Genomic DNA, 17,819 nt, shown 5'->3' on the forward strand with positions numbered 1-17,819 from the left:
TTTCTAACTTAATGTATTTGGTAACACTTAAGCATAGCTGGCTTGGCTGTTGTAGTATGACAATTTTCTACAATTTGTATAGGTATACCTTGGAATAAAATAACAGAAACGTTTAAAAAGCAGGCTTGTAGCAATATTCGTAAGAATTACACTGCAGAGAATCTGAAACTTTTATTTAAACCTTTTTCTTGTTACGAAATCGGTGAAATTTGACTATTTGATTTTGAATAAGCTGAAGTTAACTATAGTTTGTATCATGAATAACAAAGTGGAGTTGTCATTGTTTCCTGGATCAGAATCTGTTCCTGTCCAGTCACCTGCAGCTACATGAGGTGGTTGCCTTTGTAAACTGAAGACTAATTAAGTTTTTGGACTCTATTTATTTTGAAAATCCGCCCTAGAACCTTCTAACCAGTGGTTAGGAATTGTCTTCTAATTTCTGATCTAAATAAATTTTAATGGCTAATCTATACCTAGTTGTTGTTGAACCAGTAATTTTCTTTAGGTTGAATAGCTGTCTTCCTTTCCTTGTGTTTATTCCTGTGTTATGTTTTCAAAGAGTAATTATTTCCCTGCCAACTTTCACTGTATTAATCTTTTTCTTTTCTCTTTGTCTCCATTCATAGGGCTTTCCTGTTCTCCAGATAGTATTATCAATCCTTCCAGGCATATGTTGAATTTATCAATCATATTATCTCTGTGCTGTTCATGTTTTACCATTTCCCCTTGGAAATTTCCCTAGGAAATCCTGGAGTTGTTTGTCTCTTTCTCCCAGCAACATCCCATGGATGTGTCTGATGTTCTGTATTCGGTTAGTGTACTGCAGTCCTTGGATGCAGCATCTCCCCTTCATGAACTCCTGGTCTATGTGAAGCACAAATACTTCAGAGTACCCAATAAGCAAAATAACTTTCCCAATTTTATCGTGCTGTATTTAATTCCATTTCTCTTTTTTTTTTTTTTTTTTTATGTGATCCAAATCTTCCCACATAAAAACAACACTCAGCTGAATTGTCAATTCTTGTTTGTCAGCAAGGTTTATCAAAGTTCTACTTTTTGTGCCTACTTCATTAACAAAAAGGATAAGTACTCTTGAATCAAGCTGATGCGAGAATCAAGGTACTTGAATCTCGTTTGTACTACACTGGGAATCTCTGTTGTTGAAACTACTTGTCATCTGCCCTGTAGTGAATTCTTTACTGTTCTTACAATCTCTCTTTTCTTCATCCAATTTAATAATTTTTTGTGACACCATAACAGTTTTTTTAAGCTCTGATACAAAGTTGTTGTCGCATACTGGCTTAGACTGACAGTCCAATTTATCTCTGGCATTCTGTTCCACCTCAAAATTGTGTTCAAAACTCTGTATGTGATTGAGGTAATATTCTTACAGTTACCTAAGTCACTTCTTGCTCTCATTATGCGTATGAGGAATTTAATATTTGTCAGTTTTGCTTTGGCAAATACGTTTATTTGGTATTGTATGTAGTGCTGCAAATGTTTTGAGACATCTGTTGAAATGGATTTAATGTTCTAATTCTTGCGAAGTTTGAGATTGAAGTTTCTTTTTTCATATGTTCTCCTTTTACAATACCGTCTTTGTTGTTACACTCAGCACTATCATTCTTTATTGAAATTTGGGACAGCGCAGATCATTTGGTTTGGGGATCATGCTGTTAAAAATATTACAGAACCACATCTGAAGAACAGTTACCACTGAACTCTCTGCCTTCAGAATCACTTTGGACCATATGACAAATCTTGCACACTTCAGCTTTGTATATTCGGAGTCATACAGAGTGTAGGGCTAGACTGCTGTGATAGTGCCATGAATTCACAGCTCGGTTCCAGTGCAGAAAAAAACCCACACAGTTTTAATAACAAAAGCATTTTCTTCAATAAGCTATTTTTAGGAAGCATAATAAAATGCAATGTAGACAAATTGGGTGTTATGATTGATGAATAAATTAGTTTTGAACGGATTGTGGTTGGATGTTTCTTCATGGCTACAATGGAAAAAGAGAGAGATTGAGGACTTTGAAATCAACTGATTGGCTTATGGGCTTGAATTTCTTCAGCATCACTCTGGCAGAGTAGCATTCCAGGTGTTAATTGGTGCTTTAACACATTTGAATTAGTCATTTAGTTGTGTCCTTCTATGCTGTTAATATCAGGAAGGTTTTGGAGAAATTCCAGCTGTTGCTTACTTTAGGTAGTGTCCCTTAGTGGGGCTGCTAGTCTTCAATGGGAATCCAGAAACAGCTCTGAAAAGGTGTCACTGCAGCCTCTTCAGTTTTGTTAAATGTGGTTTTTGTTGTGGTTTGTTTTGTTTTTAGTGAAAGATATTCTCATGTGAAGGTCATAACTACATCATTTTGAGGTGTGGCATTTGTTAGAAGCACTAGAACAGCTAGCCTGTTATTTAAAACTTTTTTTTCCCCACCTGTTAAACTACATAGCTGTATTGAAGTGCCAGGTGATTTTAAGAACAAAATGTTTTCAAACAGTTTGTTTCTATGAAGAAGCAATATAGACTATTAAGAGAACTAATTGTCTTTGTTTAGCTCAGAAATTTACATGGGAAAGAGGAAGAACAGTTTGAATGATGGGTAAAAAATGCTTGAAATCTCTTCAGATAGTTGTGGCAGGAAAGCTCTGCTGAATTTTACTGTGTTGACCGAAAAAAAACTACCTCACCCTGTCCACATCATTATTTGACGCAGCTTTGTTCCTTCTGTAGTGTAGGCAGTAGAATAGAACTTGTGTCCACACTGCAGTTCGTATGGTTCATATTGGGACCTTTTGTTGTGAAGCACTAGTTTTCCGTCAGTGGCTTAAGCTCCCGTGCCCAGCAGTGAAACATGAACTTGGGTGCTGGGGGTGCAGTGAGGCTCCTCAAGTCTGCTGCGGGGCTTTCCTGGCTCAGGGCGAACTTGACACTGACAGTAGCGGCAACAGAAGGTAACTCAAGTAACTGCATTGAGGCATCATACGTGCATTTCAGGGGAAGAGTTGGGAATTGCACCCCTGCTGGGTTTTGCTTTCCGTTTTTGAGGTATTCATTTAAATGCTGATAAGCATTCTCAAATTAGAATGATTTATAAAATGGGGAGTTAGAACTTGTTCTCAGTGTCATTTTATTGCATGTTTTTCTGTACATTTTTATACGTATTTACGTATACATATCGGTGAAGAGCAAAATATTAATGAAAGGAAAATTCAGGTACAAAATACTGGTTCTGAGCAGCAACCATTTTATTTTTGAATAGGCTTGGACAACACTTTTGAGAACTGCCTTACATTTCTGTGTCGCTGAACAAAAATCACCGTGAAAATTGGAAGTGGGTTACATTAAAGTGTTGGATTTTTCCCATTTCTTGATTTTTTGATAGCATGCTGTGTAGTACAGTGGTAAATACACATCGCATGTTAAATTCCTGTGCCACTGCGCTCTCCTATCTTATTGAACTGGGGCGTGAGGCCACCAATTTTCTGAACGTTTAAAACACTCCTGCTCTTGAAATGTGGTAGAGTGAGACTATGTAGTCCTTCCTGAAACTTGCAAGGGACAGACAAATGATTTTTAAATATAAACAGACTATTAGTGTGGTTTTTTTTTTCTTGATGGAGTGCAAAAATAATACTGTAAATAAAGCCTTTGTTGTTTTACTACATACAAGCTGTTCGCAGTGTTAGTCTTCCACATGTTTTATTGAGGATTGAAGTTAATTGCAGTTGAAACACAGGAATAAAGCAATAATACTTCCAGACTTGGGTTGCTGGCCTGATGTTTTTATAGCTCAGAGGATGTTCCCTGTCAGAATCGGTCCTGTTCTTGTGCTTAGGAAGCACTCAAGAGAGTGAATATCTTTGTTACCAGACGGCTCATACCTCTGCCTCTCCAGGAGCTTTATTTTGAAGTTGCCAGTGCTTCAGACGTCAGCAGAGCGTGTCGTTCCGAGTGCATCCCGCCGTAACCTGGCAGTAATCGGGGAAGGAGCCGGCCCCTGGCAGCCCCTGGCGCGGAGGCCTCTGGCGCAGGGGCCTTTGTCGCTTCGTTAGGGAGAAGTCAGAGACGTGTGAAAAGTAGGCCAGGGGTCGGGGCGGCCTGCCCCGGCCCCCCGACACCTCCCGGCTCGGCCGCTAATTTGCCTCCATGTTAAATGCCTCCAAAGCACTAATTAAAATGAAAAGTTCTTGGCTCTCACCGACAGACAGATTGAGTTATTGATGGTGGAAGCGGCCACCAACAGTAATTGCAGCCCATCCCTGAGCGAACGCCAGTTTGGGCATTCATGAGCAGCGCCAGGCTGACAGGGGTCAGGCGGGTCAAGCCCACCAAAACAAGAGGCCGAGGAAAGGCAAAATCAGGCCTCTGTTCGTCTTTGTGCAACGTCGCTTTTGTTGTGATTAACTATTTAGGTGTTTGAGCTGCTTTTTAGTCCTTTGAGGCCCAATTATGCTTCCCTTGTGAATTGCTGTAGAAAGTTCTTTAAGCAGAACGTGACCACAACTACTGCAGTCTGAAAAAGTAACTTCTTATTCAATTTGGCTGTCTTAGCTATGTGTTCATCCACTGGATGAGGAAAATTATCTTCTATTTTTGGAGTAAATGGCGTGTGCATATAGTAGCGCAATTTTTCAGTGGGGATTAATTTGCAGAAAACTTGGGAATCCAGAAGGATATCAGGATTTTGAATTGGAGTTCAGAAAGATAAATAATAAATGTTCATTAGTGTTGTGAGCTGAGCTAACTTTCTTTTCTTCAGAAAACACTATATAATGTACTGTACAGGAAGAGGGACTGGAGAAGTTGATGCTAAGTGAGAAATCAATTTCTTCATTCAAATGTGAAATGAGATTTTGCTTTTTATATTTTTTTGAAGATGTAGTACTATTCTAGAAGACAAAAGTAACATTGTAAGTAAATAAGGTAACTAAACTATTTTAATACTATTTTAATTTTCATTTAAGAAAAATAAGTATAGATTTTAATTTCTGTAAGGAAAGTAGTTTTCAAACAGATTTAAGTGTTAATCTGTTGAGTATTACATATGTTAACTGTGATTCTAAAATACATGGCTGTGTTAATGTATATAGTATTTTTGATAGGAAGTAATAAAATTCCTGTGTGTTGTTATCAAAAATATGTATTTCAGAAGAACTCTGCTCTTCAGTTGGATAGTAAATATGCCTAATATATTTTTAATTATTTTTTTGCAGCCACATCGTTGTGATCAATGTGATGAAAAATCTTGAGGGTTTTTTCTTTTTTCAAAAACACGAGACATTTCTTAACACTTTGTTCTACTGTATCTTTCAGGAAACGAAGTTGGAAAAGTTACAAAAGCATCTTTGCAGTCAAGCACCAAATCTTGTATTAGACTTCACCAAACAGACTAAGCTTAACATTTGTCAAGCAGAAGGGCTGGTTGCCTTGCACAGGAAGGATTAAAAGTGAACAATGACTCGACTGAGAGTTTGTGAGCGATTGCTTGGAGCCTATCTGCTTATTATTCTCCATGTTCAAGGTAAATATGTACTGGTTGAAATAAGTTTCTTTTTAATCTAACTGAGGCATGTTTTTTCTTTGCTTGGTTGTTGTTGTTGTTCTTTTGCAGGCAAGTGGCTTTTCTGCCTGACATACCATGTAGAAAATTCTCTAAAAAGAAGGACATTATAATGATCATATATGTTGTAGTATAGATTATAGATTAGGTCTGTGTTAGCAAATGCTTACATAGAGACAATACCAGAAATGCACAGTACACTTTGGAGCAAGTTATATAAGCAGCAGAATTGAAGGTTTGACTTTCTGAATTTCATTTTCCTATGTGTGTGCATCTTTGATCCCTTTAAACATGACCCACTGAAGACACGCAGTGTAGAGATCCACATGCCATCTGATGCTCCCAGCAGCCAAGAAGTAGTGTGCCATAACTAATCTAAATAAACTTGTTATGCCTACTCAGTGAGCTGAGATGAGGCTATGGGATATTCACAGTAGCCTGGGTTTCAGTTAGTGAAGAACTCGTTTATACGTCTGTTGTCTTTCCAGCCACCAGTTATCAAAAACTTCTGGAAATCCAGTTATCATTAGGACTTTTAACTCCTCCGTCAAATGGGTTGAATTACAAAGAAACGTGTGGGGAACTGACCAGTATGACTGACTCATGCTCTACTAGGAACTGAAGCTTTAAGTATAAAGATTATAAGTAGTTTGTGGGGAAAACCCGTTTTATTATCATTTCCCTACTCCTTATTAGCCACTGTACCTGCCAGATCTGATTTTGTGATTGCTTGTAGTCGAGTGTCAGAATAGCAGAATGGTATCTGAACTGTTAGTGGTATTGCATTCTCATGTTTGGGACGTGAACAGTAGTGCTTTGTGTGTCCACCAAGCATGTACATCCGTAGTTGGTCTCTATGTAAGATATCTAGTTCTCCCAGCTGTGCACCTCTCACGTGGGAGCTGAGTATGTGGAACTTTGCCCATGTTTTCAGAGAAACAGACAAGAGTAGTTTGGTACTGGCATTTCAGTACTTGAATAGAAAAGGTTTTATATTCTCTTTCCATATTTATATCAATTACCACTTAGTGCTTGATTTTGAGATATTCTTTGGGCTATTTACTTTCAAGAATAATAATTTAATGAACCCATTAAAGAGGAGAGAGAAGGAAGCCTGGTAAGTACGCAAATGACGCTCTTTCAGTTTCTGGTGTGTACCTGCAATATTAAAGGATTTAGCAGAGCTGTTGCTATCAGGGCTAGGCTTGATACATAGCTTGATAACTGATTTTAAGAGCAGACTGCATCAAATGTGTAATGGGCCTTCCACTTCCAAGCCACTTGATCCTGCTTCTTCCCATGTGCTGGAATTTATCCTCTTGTAACCAAGTGCCAAGGTGGATTTGGGAACTGCTGCACCTGGGTGGGAGGAAGCAATGAGGCAAAGCAGAGGACTGTACCCTTAAACATAACCCAGACTTTTATAAAGCAGTAAATATAGATGACACTGAAGATATTTACTTGGAATTGACTAGGGATGAGCTGTCAACTACACTAGGATCCAAACTAAATTAATAGTGTGTCAGTGCAAGGAGGATCATCTTTTAAGCTCTTCCAAGTACCGTGCCCCACATACATTCACAGCTGAGCATTTATGGAAACAGAAGTCCTCTCTCTGGATCTGTGAAGAGTTCCACTTTTTTAAAGATATTTAAGGCTGCTATTATTCCATTCAGGTTCTCTGTGGGGTTCAGTCAAGGAGGCTACCACAGGCACACTGAAGGCTTCTGTATCATTGAGTACAGTCTACAGAATTGTAAACACTTTTCTTCCTAAACTGCACAAGTGTTCCTGTATAATTGCCAAGTTAATTGAAGAGCATGGGTCTTAGTTTGAAGCTTTGCTATTGCAGCAGAGATTTCAAGGTTGACAGCAACAAAACGAAGAAAAATCCAGGATTCTTCCATCTTTGTTCCATTAGTTAGTTTGGTAGAGGGAAATTCTCAAGCCCAGTCCCTCTTTCTGTTGTGAACATATGATTTTTAATTTGCAAGCAATAGCTCAATCTGTTTAGACAGAAATAGCCTGGTTTTGGTATAGTTGAAGTTTATAGTACACATTTACAAATATTTACAGGTAATTCTAGGGTGATTAGATGGGCACAAATCACAATAAAGGAAATTTTGGTGAGAAGTGAGGAAAGAAATTTTCACTGTGAATGTGGCTAAGCATTAGAACAGGCTGCCTGGAGAAGCTGTGCAGTATCTGTCATTAGAAATAGTCAAAACTTTACCAGAATGACTCTGAACAACCTGGTTTAACTTAGAAGCTGTTCCTGCTTTGACTAGGTGATGGAAACAGGTGACTTCTAGAGGTCTCTTCCACTCTGAAATACTCTGACATAGCATTTTGCACTGGTGCTTGTTTTACTAGTATTACAGCAGTTTTGCTGCTTCTTGCAGAAGACACCAACTTCTTCCCTTGAAGAAGGTGGGAGTGATACGCTTTGTTTGTTTTACTCAAGTCATTATTACCCCTTTGCTTTAGTCAATATTCAGCATTTTACTCAAATACAATAGCAACTGAAGGAACGATTTTTTTTCTTTCTAGATACAAACAGAAATAATCATACAAATATATAGGTCTTATAGTGATGTAAAATTAAATTGCATTAACTCCTTCCTAGTTTATTATTAATGCTCCAATAAATTACTTCTAAAAAAAGAATACAGCTAAATTAAGTTTAAAGACCCTGTGAAATTTGTTTTCAGCCTCTAAAGAAGAAATTGCCTTGTCTTAGTAATATTTTGGACTTTCAAATCAGTACTGAGCAAGTTCTGAAAGCTATGGGAAAGTTGAGCTTGCTGACATGTTGTTGTTTCTTTGATGCGTGTTGCCTAAGGGCTTGTCTTCAAACACACGAAATACGCTCAGTTTCTAGGGGTGGTGAGTAGAAAAACAACCCAGCCTCTCTACTTGTCCCTAGGTTAATGGAGGAGTTGTGTTTGGGAAGGAGAGAAGAGTGAGGTTGATAGTCATCAAATATTTGAAATTTTTATAGGAAAGAGGAAATCTAAAGTGAAAAGTCTAAAAAGTGGAAATTGAAGGTGGAAATAATAGTTTCAACGAGGAAAATACATGCAGGATGTTAAAAAAATGCATCATAAAGCAATCAATAGAGGTGGAGAAGTCACATTAGGATGAACTAAAGAGAATTTGTGCAATATCCAGAAAGAGGAGGGAAAAGCAGAGAAAGTAGAAACACCCAGCGTATGTACTTTTTTGCTTAAGGGTTTGCTCCCTTGCTTGTTTTGGAGGCTTCTTCAAAATGGCAGGAATTTCAGGGCTTACCAAGACCTGAGAGAATAATAATAGTGTGTCTGTATACGTGCATGTATATATACACAGCAGATTCCTTAGTAGGTAACTTTAAAAAACAAGTGGCTGCATGTGTTGATTAATGTGAAAACACTCTTACAACAACAGCAGAAAACAGAGGCAATTCCATGAAATCATTGGTGAGCAGCTGCTGTTCCTCAGGTCGGTACTACAGAGCAGGGGGACACGTGGTTACCCTTTGGATCGTGTCGTCTTTGTAGCCTACGGGACTTTTTTTCACTTACATTGAGGAATGATCAAAGTTAAGCCTGGATAGCAGATGGCTACATTTAATAGCAACCTTGTCAAGAAAGACATTTTTGTATTTCCTTTCTCACCATGGAAGGCCTTTACAATTTATTTAGACCTGTGACTTGCTCTGTGCCTTCATCCACCCACTTTTGCTCATCTGAGGTAAGAGTTTATCAGCTTCAGTTGCAGTTGAGGACTGTGGCAAATGTGCTTTTGTCTTCCCACTGGTGCAGGTTTTTAGTTCAGAGAGCCAGTTTTACTTCAAAGTGGAGGTCTGTGTTTGTTTTTATTATGCATTGATGAGCATAACTACTCAATATATGTAATGGGGTAGTTAAAGAACTTAATGTATGCTTAAACATGTTCGCCTAAATTTTTTTACTTCATTACTCTCAGTTTACTCTATGATATGTTAGATATGTGGTTCAGCACACCTTTGCGTTCTTCAGAGACACCGCAGAACACCAGTATTTTAATCCTAAAATGAATTAGTAAATTAGTTGTCTAAAAATGTATTAATAGCATTCAATATGTATGAAGATATGTTTATTAAAAGTTACATTTTAAAATAATCAGTGTTAGCATTAAATATTAAAATGGACTCACTAAAGTTGGCATTGTTTGTCAGTGAACTGAAAAAGATCTGTTGAGATTTGATTTCACTGTCATACTTTTATTTGAAGATTTGGTATAGAAAATGATATTACTTTTTAAAAATTTTACACATTTTCTGATTTTCAGGTGAAATAGTTACTGAATTTAAAGATATAAACTAATCTGAAATAAAGAAAATAGTCTAAAATCTGCAGAAGGAACTTAGAGTTGTCAGAAACTGATCTATTGCTTGAGGACAGCGTAGTTCTGTTTACCAGTGATTTCCCTTATTAATGGCTGCATCTGTCTTTAAAACATGGGCAGCAAACATATACTGTTAAATATTTGTCTGGCTAAAGTTATTGTAATGGATTATTAAAAGGTTATATGTTTCTTTATTAGAATTTCACATTTGAAGAAAGATACTTAAAACTGAAAGTCCATTTAATTTGAATTAGTATGCAGTGTACTTTTTTTTTTAAAAAAAAAAAGTAAAATACATGTAAAATATTCTTGTCTCTTTCTTTTGTCTTGAATATGTAAGAACAGAGTAGTCTTCAGAAGTGACTTTATTGGGAAGGGCAGTGGAGCAGAGGCTGGGGATTGCTGGGTGGGAAGGTCGGGGGCAGGAGCTGCCTCTGTGGTGAGCACTGGTGTAGCTCCTGGGAGAGCTTGGAGGGTGGTAGAAAAGATTTTTAAACAAGCAGTCTGGGAATGTGCTGTGATTTTTAGGAACCAGTTCTGCTAGATGGAGCCACCTCTAACATGCCTGGTCTTTGGAGATCACAGGCTTGATGCATAAAAAAGCACTATAGGGAGAATTATGGTTAAAATGCCAGACACAGAGTTTATGGAAGCATTTAATATATTTTTTCTTTGCACTCATACATTTTTTTTTCTGAATTTTTAGAAATTATTTTATGTTTTAAGAAAAAGTATTTTACTTAAGCTGTATCAGTTGTACTGAGGTTCGATTCACATAGCAGTACATGTTAAATTATCATGAAAGCTTGTGATAGGCAGAAAGGTAAAATGTCCTTGTTGGAGTAGGTGTTTTTGCAGTATCTGCATCCTAAAGCAAAAGCAAGTAATTTAAAACCACGACATAAAAATTTTAAGGCATGAGTTTTTCATAAGGAAAGCGTATCTAACATAATTGTTGGATTATTGATGTGTTAGAAACCATGGAAGCACCTGAGAATGGTCACATAAGAACCCACAAAAAGGTTGTCAGGATCAGTAGCCCAGAAGTTCATCTACACCATCTACACAGCACGGGCAACAAACAGGAGGAGCTGGAAGCCATCGTGAGGCAGGAAAACTGGTGGGATGACTGGCAAAACTGGAGTGCTGCAATGGAAGGCCATAAACTCTTCAGAAGGCAAGGAAGGAGAGGTGGCAGTGTAGCCCTGTATGTTACGTGTGGTTTGACTGTCTAGAGCTTGATGATGGTGACAATAGGGTCGAGTGTGTAAGGATAAGAACCAGGGGGAAGGCAACAAGGCAGATACCCTGTTGGGAGTCTGTTATAGACCACCCAACCAGCATGAAGAAGCAGAATAATATTCTATAAGGAGCTCAGAGAAGTCTCACAATTGCTAGCTCTTGTTCTTGTGGGGGTTTTCAACTTATCATATGTCTGCTGGAAATACAACACAGCAGAGAGGAAACAGTCTGGGAGGCTCCTGGACTATGTGGACACCAGTTTCCTGACACAGCTGGTCAGTGAGCCAACTAGGAAGGGCACCCCACTGGAGCTGTTTGTGAACAGAGAAGGACATGTGGGCCATGTAATGGTTGGAGGCCACCTTGGGCATTGTGATCATGAAATGATCGAGTTCTCTATTGTCGGGGAAGAGGGCCCAGCAGAACTGCTACCTTGGATTTCTGGAGGGCAGACCCTGTTTAGGAGACACAATCCCTTGGGAGGCAGTCCTAAAGGGCAAAGGAGTCCAGGAAGGCTGGACATTCTTTAAGAAGGAAATCTTAAAGATGCAGGAGCAGGCTGTCCCCATGTCCAAAAAGATGAGCTGGTGGGGAAGACTGGCCTGGCTGAACAGAGAGCTTTGGCTGGAACTCAAGAGCAAAAAGAGAATTTCTGACCTTTAGAAGAAGGGACAGGCAAGTCAGGAGGACTACAAGGATGCCTTGAGGTTATGTAGGAAGGCAGGTGAAGGTGGTGTTCTGACAAAGATTATTTAAATGTTGAATTCATTGGGGTTTACAAGCTTGAATCAGAATAGCTACAAAGAAATGCTGAGAGTACTGTAGTTCTGCTAAGATAAATCCCTTTTAAGGGCAATGTATGCGGAAATAAAATTTTTGATGTGGAACATCTATATTATGCCTTCAGAAAGCTGTTGAACAGCTTGAATGCTGTAGGCTACTAGTCCTACCTTTGCAACATTTTTTTTTTGGTGGAGGTAGAGGGGATATACTTAAGTAAACTATGTGCCTAATTTAGCTTTTGTATTTGTCTTCTTTCGCTTCCTGCTGTCTGCATTTCTCAATAGAGCTGTTTTTTTATGGGTTACATAAATTTTGTCTTAGATCAGAAGACTTAATTAAATTAGTTGAGCATTGAGTTGCAACCAAGTTAACTCAGTTTTCTGTGGGTAATAACACTTCACTGCCATACACAGTACCTTTTAAAGATTATCCATATTAATGGTAGTATTTGAAGCCATGCCTTCATACATTTCTAACGTATGATTGGAAGAAGCAGTTCTCTGAATAACTTGTTATCTCAAGGGCTGGATATGATACATTGGCAGGTGTTAGTTTTTTATATTTAAAAAAGTTTCATTTTAAACAGCCATTTAAATGTCGTATCTGTAGCAGTTCACACGTCTAGAAATTTAAAACGAATTCTGTATGTATGAGGCAGTGTTGTGATGGGGCAGAGCAAATGACCAAGTGGCAATGTGAAGTCATATCGGCTTATTTCTCTTTATTGTCTTATGCTGTGGTTACATGAGAAGAAGACAATGTTCCAGCTCACCACCACTCTGATATTCATTGAAAGCTGCAAGTTTTTGGATGTGGTAAAATACACATTATAGAGCAATTTGTATGTTTAAAGATACATGATACTATCATTCTCAAGGCTGGACGAGCTGGCTGAAACTGGTTCAGGATCTTGAAGAAATCCCCTCCAGTGTGTGACAGTTCATTTGCTGTTAACGTATATTATTTTGCTCCACCAGTTTTGTGCAGTGTACAGGTAGAGAGTGGGAAATAATAGAAAAAGAAACTTTGCTGTGTCTGAAATCTCTGGGTTATGAATTTCAGTGCAAACTTTTATCTTTTGAAGCTGTGCATACTGATGCATAGCACTGATAACCTTTGAAGGGTTGTGTAAGGTTTGTGTATGGATGTTTCTTAGCTGCACCACAGAGCTGACAACTGCATGTGTCATGGAAAATAAGCCATTATTTACATCATCAAGTAGTGTAGTGTCAGAAGATCCTCCCTTTCTCTGTCCTGCTCCCAGAAGGAAGATGAAGCAGTGTGAATATTGGAGAGGTGGAGCTCTGGGTGTGACGCGTAATGAGAGCCCCGGTGCAGGAAGGTCAGGTAGTTCTTGAAGCAAGATGTCATGTAGGCAGATGCTTCATTCACTCTTGTTCGTTTACCCAGTACCTGTTAACCAGGAAAAACAGCAATGAAACATCCTGTGACCCCATGTGTATCTTGATCTGCTGTCTTAACATCTGAGGTGGATGGAAGCCAAGTCATTTTCTGCATTCAACTCCCTTCCACATACCTAGCATCTTTAAGATAGACACTAGTCTTTCTCGAAATGTTGAGCCTGAATTGTAGCAGTGCAGTAAAAGATCGAGTTAGGGATAATATCTAGGCAGAGACTATTAAACTTTCTTCTGAAGTTATCTCAAACAGTCTCATTTTCCTTGTTCTTCCTTCCCCAGATACTCAGATAAGCTCCTGTTTAATAAGAGCTCTCTTTACAGTTTTAGAAAGTGAAAATGTAAGGGTGAAGTGATTTTTTTTTTTCTCGCATTCTTCCTTTAAATATTAAGTAGAATTACCTGTTCTCTGAGCAGGTAAGTATCTCTTAGATGTGAATACAGAATCTTGTGTAACATCTGTAGCACAGTATTAAAATGAGCTTTCAATTTATGCTGGGAAGAAATCTGTAGAAAGAGAGGACAGATGGAAGAGCTGCTCTTTCATATGTGCAAAATTCTTTTTGGTTAAATTTGGAATACCTGTTGCACAGGTAAATGTGTTATTCTAGCACCTTCTTGTTATTAGTTTGTATGTATCAGGAATATTTAACTCAGGCATTACTGAAGTTCTGTTAGAAAGCTACATTTCAAATAAAACCTGGCTAACTGATTTGAGGGTTTAGGTAAATGGCGTGCTGTACTTTCTTACGATGTACTCTTAATTCTATCTGAAAAAAGCACAGTTTCATTACTTTCAGTGAAATTGCTGAATTGGGACAATGCACTGGCTGTGCTGTGTTAATTAGATAGCAAAATCTGCAAGTCTGCTTTTTCAGAACACTAAGATCAAATTTCACAAACAGTTAATTGCACATTTAGTTGAATTATATAGTGGATGTTACAAGAGATTGATACAGACGGTGGTATTTGCACAGGGTTTTAATCAAATTTTTCTGCACATCTTTCAAGCAAGGTACATGAGAAGTGTTCTCATTACAGCTAGTGTTTGGTGGGTTTGGCAGGAAGCCATAAGAATCTGTTACAAGACACCATGAGTTTCTTGGTAATTTTTTTATTCTCAGATAAATTGAAATTTTTATTGTGACTAAAATATTTTTTGAGATGTATCAAGGTACCTCCACTTTTTGAATTATAACTGGATTTGTAGAAGCTTCTATCAGTCCTAACTGGCTGTTCTCTTACCTTGCCCACTGAGCCTTGCACAGAGACTTGCCTGCACATTGTGTCAGTGCAGGCTGTAGTGTGTTCACAACTCCTCCAGCATTATTTGGCTCACACCTTGAGGACTTAGAGCCAAGAATACTGTGAGGTGATGGACAGACAGAGCTTTTCTGTTTGTAAAATTATGTGTGATAAAGCTGGAGGAGGAGGATGAAGATGCTTTCATCTCATATAGTGGTCACAAAGCATGTTCCAAATGAGGCAGATAATATTCCTGATTTATTGTTTTTTGCATGTTCTTTGCTAAGAAGAAAACAGATGGAATTTTTCTTCTGAATGCCTACATTCACAAAAGCACTTTAATATGAACTAGAACAAATGATGCTCAGCTCTCCTACTGTTGAGAATTTGAGGGCTACTTGGAATGTAATTTAGACCTATTTTTATTCTCTGAAAGCTCATTTGTGTGGATGTTCATGTCATTTACTGAAATTTAATTTGCAAACAAGATGTGCTTAAGCTCTGTTTTGAAGTACTAATGCATACAGAGATCAAAAAATGCAAGAGATTTTGGAGTTATTACTGCTCTTCTATGAGACTGAATCCATAAAAAATGATCCAGTTCAGAAAATTAGAAAATTGCATATTAAGTACATTCAGTCATGCGTAAAATTATACTGTTATGGTTATCAAGCGGTCAGCATTTTGGTTTTCTAAACACATGAATGAGAAGGGCTTTCTTTAGAAAATTCTTACCAGTTACATAACTACTTTTCTGCTCCAACTCAAAAAAGGGAAAATACCCTCTTTCTGTTTATGTTGATTATGGTTGGAAGATCTGCTGTTAAAATACAAAATATTAGAGCTAGGTATTCCTAGAATAAAATTATTAACTGAAATTTCTGCCATACTCTTGGGAAAGGAGGTTCTTATATCTTGTATAATTCAATTATTTGTTAATATAACAATGTTATTGTCACTTTTAACCTGTAAAGCTCTTGAACAGTTATCAGAGAGATGCAAAAATATTTTGTGTTTTTTCTTTTTTTAATGTCCAGGTCAAAATAGTCTTGACAGCATGCTTCATGGCACAGGAATGAAGACAAATCCTGACCAAAAGAAACAAGCAAATGGAGTAACACTCGCTCCAGAGGACACCTTACCTTTTCTTAAGTGCTACTGCTCAGGACATTGTCCTGATGATGCTATTAATAACACATGCATGTAAGTATTGCCTGCAGGATAGAAGAGCCTCTTTGAAGAGTGCTTGTTTTCACTCATGAGAGAGCAAACTAGAGTGCTGACTGTGGTTCTCTCAGGTGACTTGACCATAATGGATTAGAAATTCACTGGTGCTGTGGAGATATGAGCACTGTGGGTTTTAACCCATGAGGTTTTAACCCACGGTCATCTGTATGTGAAAAATACTGCTTTCACTGTACCTTAGAACCGTTTGCAACCAGTCATTTTGCCCCCAGCAACTGCTTTAAGAACTGAGGTTTTCAGTAACTGTAGCTGGGTATTAAATGACCCAAATCTAAACCTTCTGATATGAGCACCCGCTTGCCTGGTCTAATATTTTTTTCCACCTAGTAGTCAAAAGGTAATGTTAGCAAAATAGCCTTTTACTGAGATTTCTTCTTGCTACATGTTCATTAGTTGTAGAATATGAGGGAAAGGAAGGAGGGAGAAGAAAAGCCTCTCAACATATAGAGGCAGGAAGGTAGTTTTAACTTAAGAGAGGCATAAGAATCCTAATAGACTGATGCACTGATTATGTGCTTGCTTAAGAGGTTTCCTTCATGTTGCGAAATATCCGTGTTTTTCCTTTTTTCTCTTCCTTTGCAGTTCCATATTCTAAAGCCTTTATGTTTTCTTCCTTAAGGATTAGTGTAAAGATACACAATAGACAATATTGCTACTGTAATTTGAGTCTAATATTAAGACTCTCTAAATCTGTAACTTGGCAGATGAAACAGAATTTGTGGAACCCAAGGAGGTAGAATAAACACTACTATCTTTTTAAATGTGAACACAGGTAGTATTTTACAACCATAGTTTTGCACCTAGAAAATGTTCAGTTATGATGCAGTATTTTGTCTTTCAATTCCTTTAGTATTTATTTTTTTGCTTGTTATTGCCCTCTAGTGTATGCAGTCAGTATAGGCCTTACTAATTTTTTGGCTCTTTAATGGCTGTAGAGATCAATACTCTGATAATAAAGTTGTTAGAGAATTAATAACACACAGTGTTCATGTGAGGGGTGTTTTGTGACATTATGTTTCCCAAATCTGCATTTCTTTACATTATTTTAAAAAAAATAACAAAAAATATTCCTGGATTTGTTTTCCTTAGTATCTGTGGTGAGAGAATGAATAAATATTGATTTACTTAATAAAATATTAATTTTACATGTACTGAAAGCACAGACCTACCATTACGAATTGGTTTGAGATTCCTTGCACAAATTGTCGTTTTCACGTAGTACAGAAATCAAAGCATTTGTATAAAAAGATAATTTGGAATCAAAGTGCCATTTTTTTAAAAAAATAATGTAATCTATTTGTTACTATCAACTTCAGAAAAGTAGGTTTAGGGATTTGTTTGTTTTGCCCTAAAGGCTTAATATTTGAGAGAGTTGATGTGGGAAAAATGTAGCTGAGCTTTTGATCTTGAAATAGCCACCTTTCACATACTAGCACTTCTCTTTGAGAGTTTATCATTGCAGTTTCAAGAACAGACACAAGTGAACTTTGGTTTTGTTTCAGCCTGTAAAACTGTAGTCAGATCTCTGTGCTTCCACCCCCTCAGTTGTTTTTGAACAACTGCATGTGCGTGGTTGGATGTGAGAAATCTTGAAGCGGGGTGAGGAAGTAGAAGACAGAATATTTGGGAGAAAACATCCCTTCAGTGTTTTATTTAAAAATGCCATGCTCATACCATATGGTAACCACTGCGTTAAAGAAGAATTTTTCTGGATATTGGCATTCTATTATTCTTATTCATGGTCAACTAATGCTGCATATTGAACAACAAACATGTTATTCAAGAACAATTGATGTGTTTATTCCAGAACTAATGGGCATTGCTTTGCTATCATTGAGGAAGATGAACATGGAGAACCCACGCTTGCTTCTGGCTGCATGAAGTACGAAGGTTCAGACTTCCAGTGCAAGGTAAAAAAGATGAGATATTATTAAAATTTAAGATCTCC

General features: G+C 37.7%; 1 protein-coding gene across 1 annotated transcript in view; it reads left to right on the forward strand.

Annotated features, from left to right (window-relative positions):
* The window catches only part of BMPR1A (bone morphogenetic protein receptor type 1A), an 80,695-nt gene that overhangs the window by 50,729 nt on the left and 12,147 nt on the right, over positions 1-17,819 (forward strand). Inside the window, exons 3-5 of the mRNA XM_082052712.1 lie at positions 5,324-5,531; positions 15,664-15,829; positions 17,679-17,781. Coding sequence (XP_081908838.1) covers positions 5,465-5,531; positions 15,664-15,829; positions 17,679-17,781 — 336 coding nt within the window. The 5' untranslated portion in view covers positions 5,324-5,464. The remainder of the gene's footprint in view (positions 1-5,323; positions 5,532-15,663; positions 15,830-17,678; positions 17,782-17,819) is intronic.

The sequence above is a fragment of the Streptopelia decaocto genome, assembly GCF_964273445.1.
Source record: "Streptopelia decaocto genome assembly, chromosome: 5".
NCBI lineage: Eukaryota > Metazoa > Chordata > Aves > Columbiformes > Columbidae > Streptopelia > Streptopelia decaocto.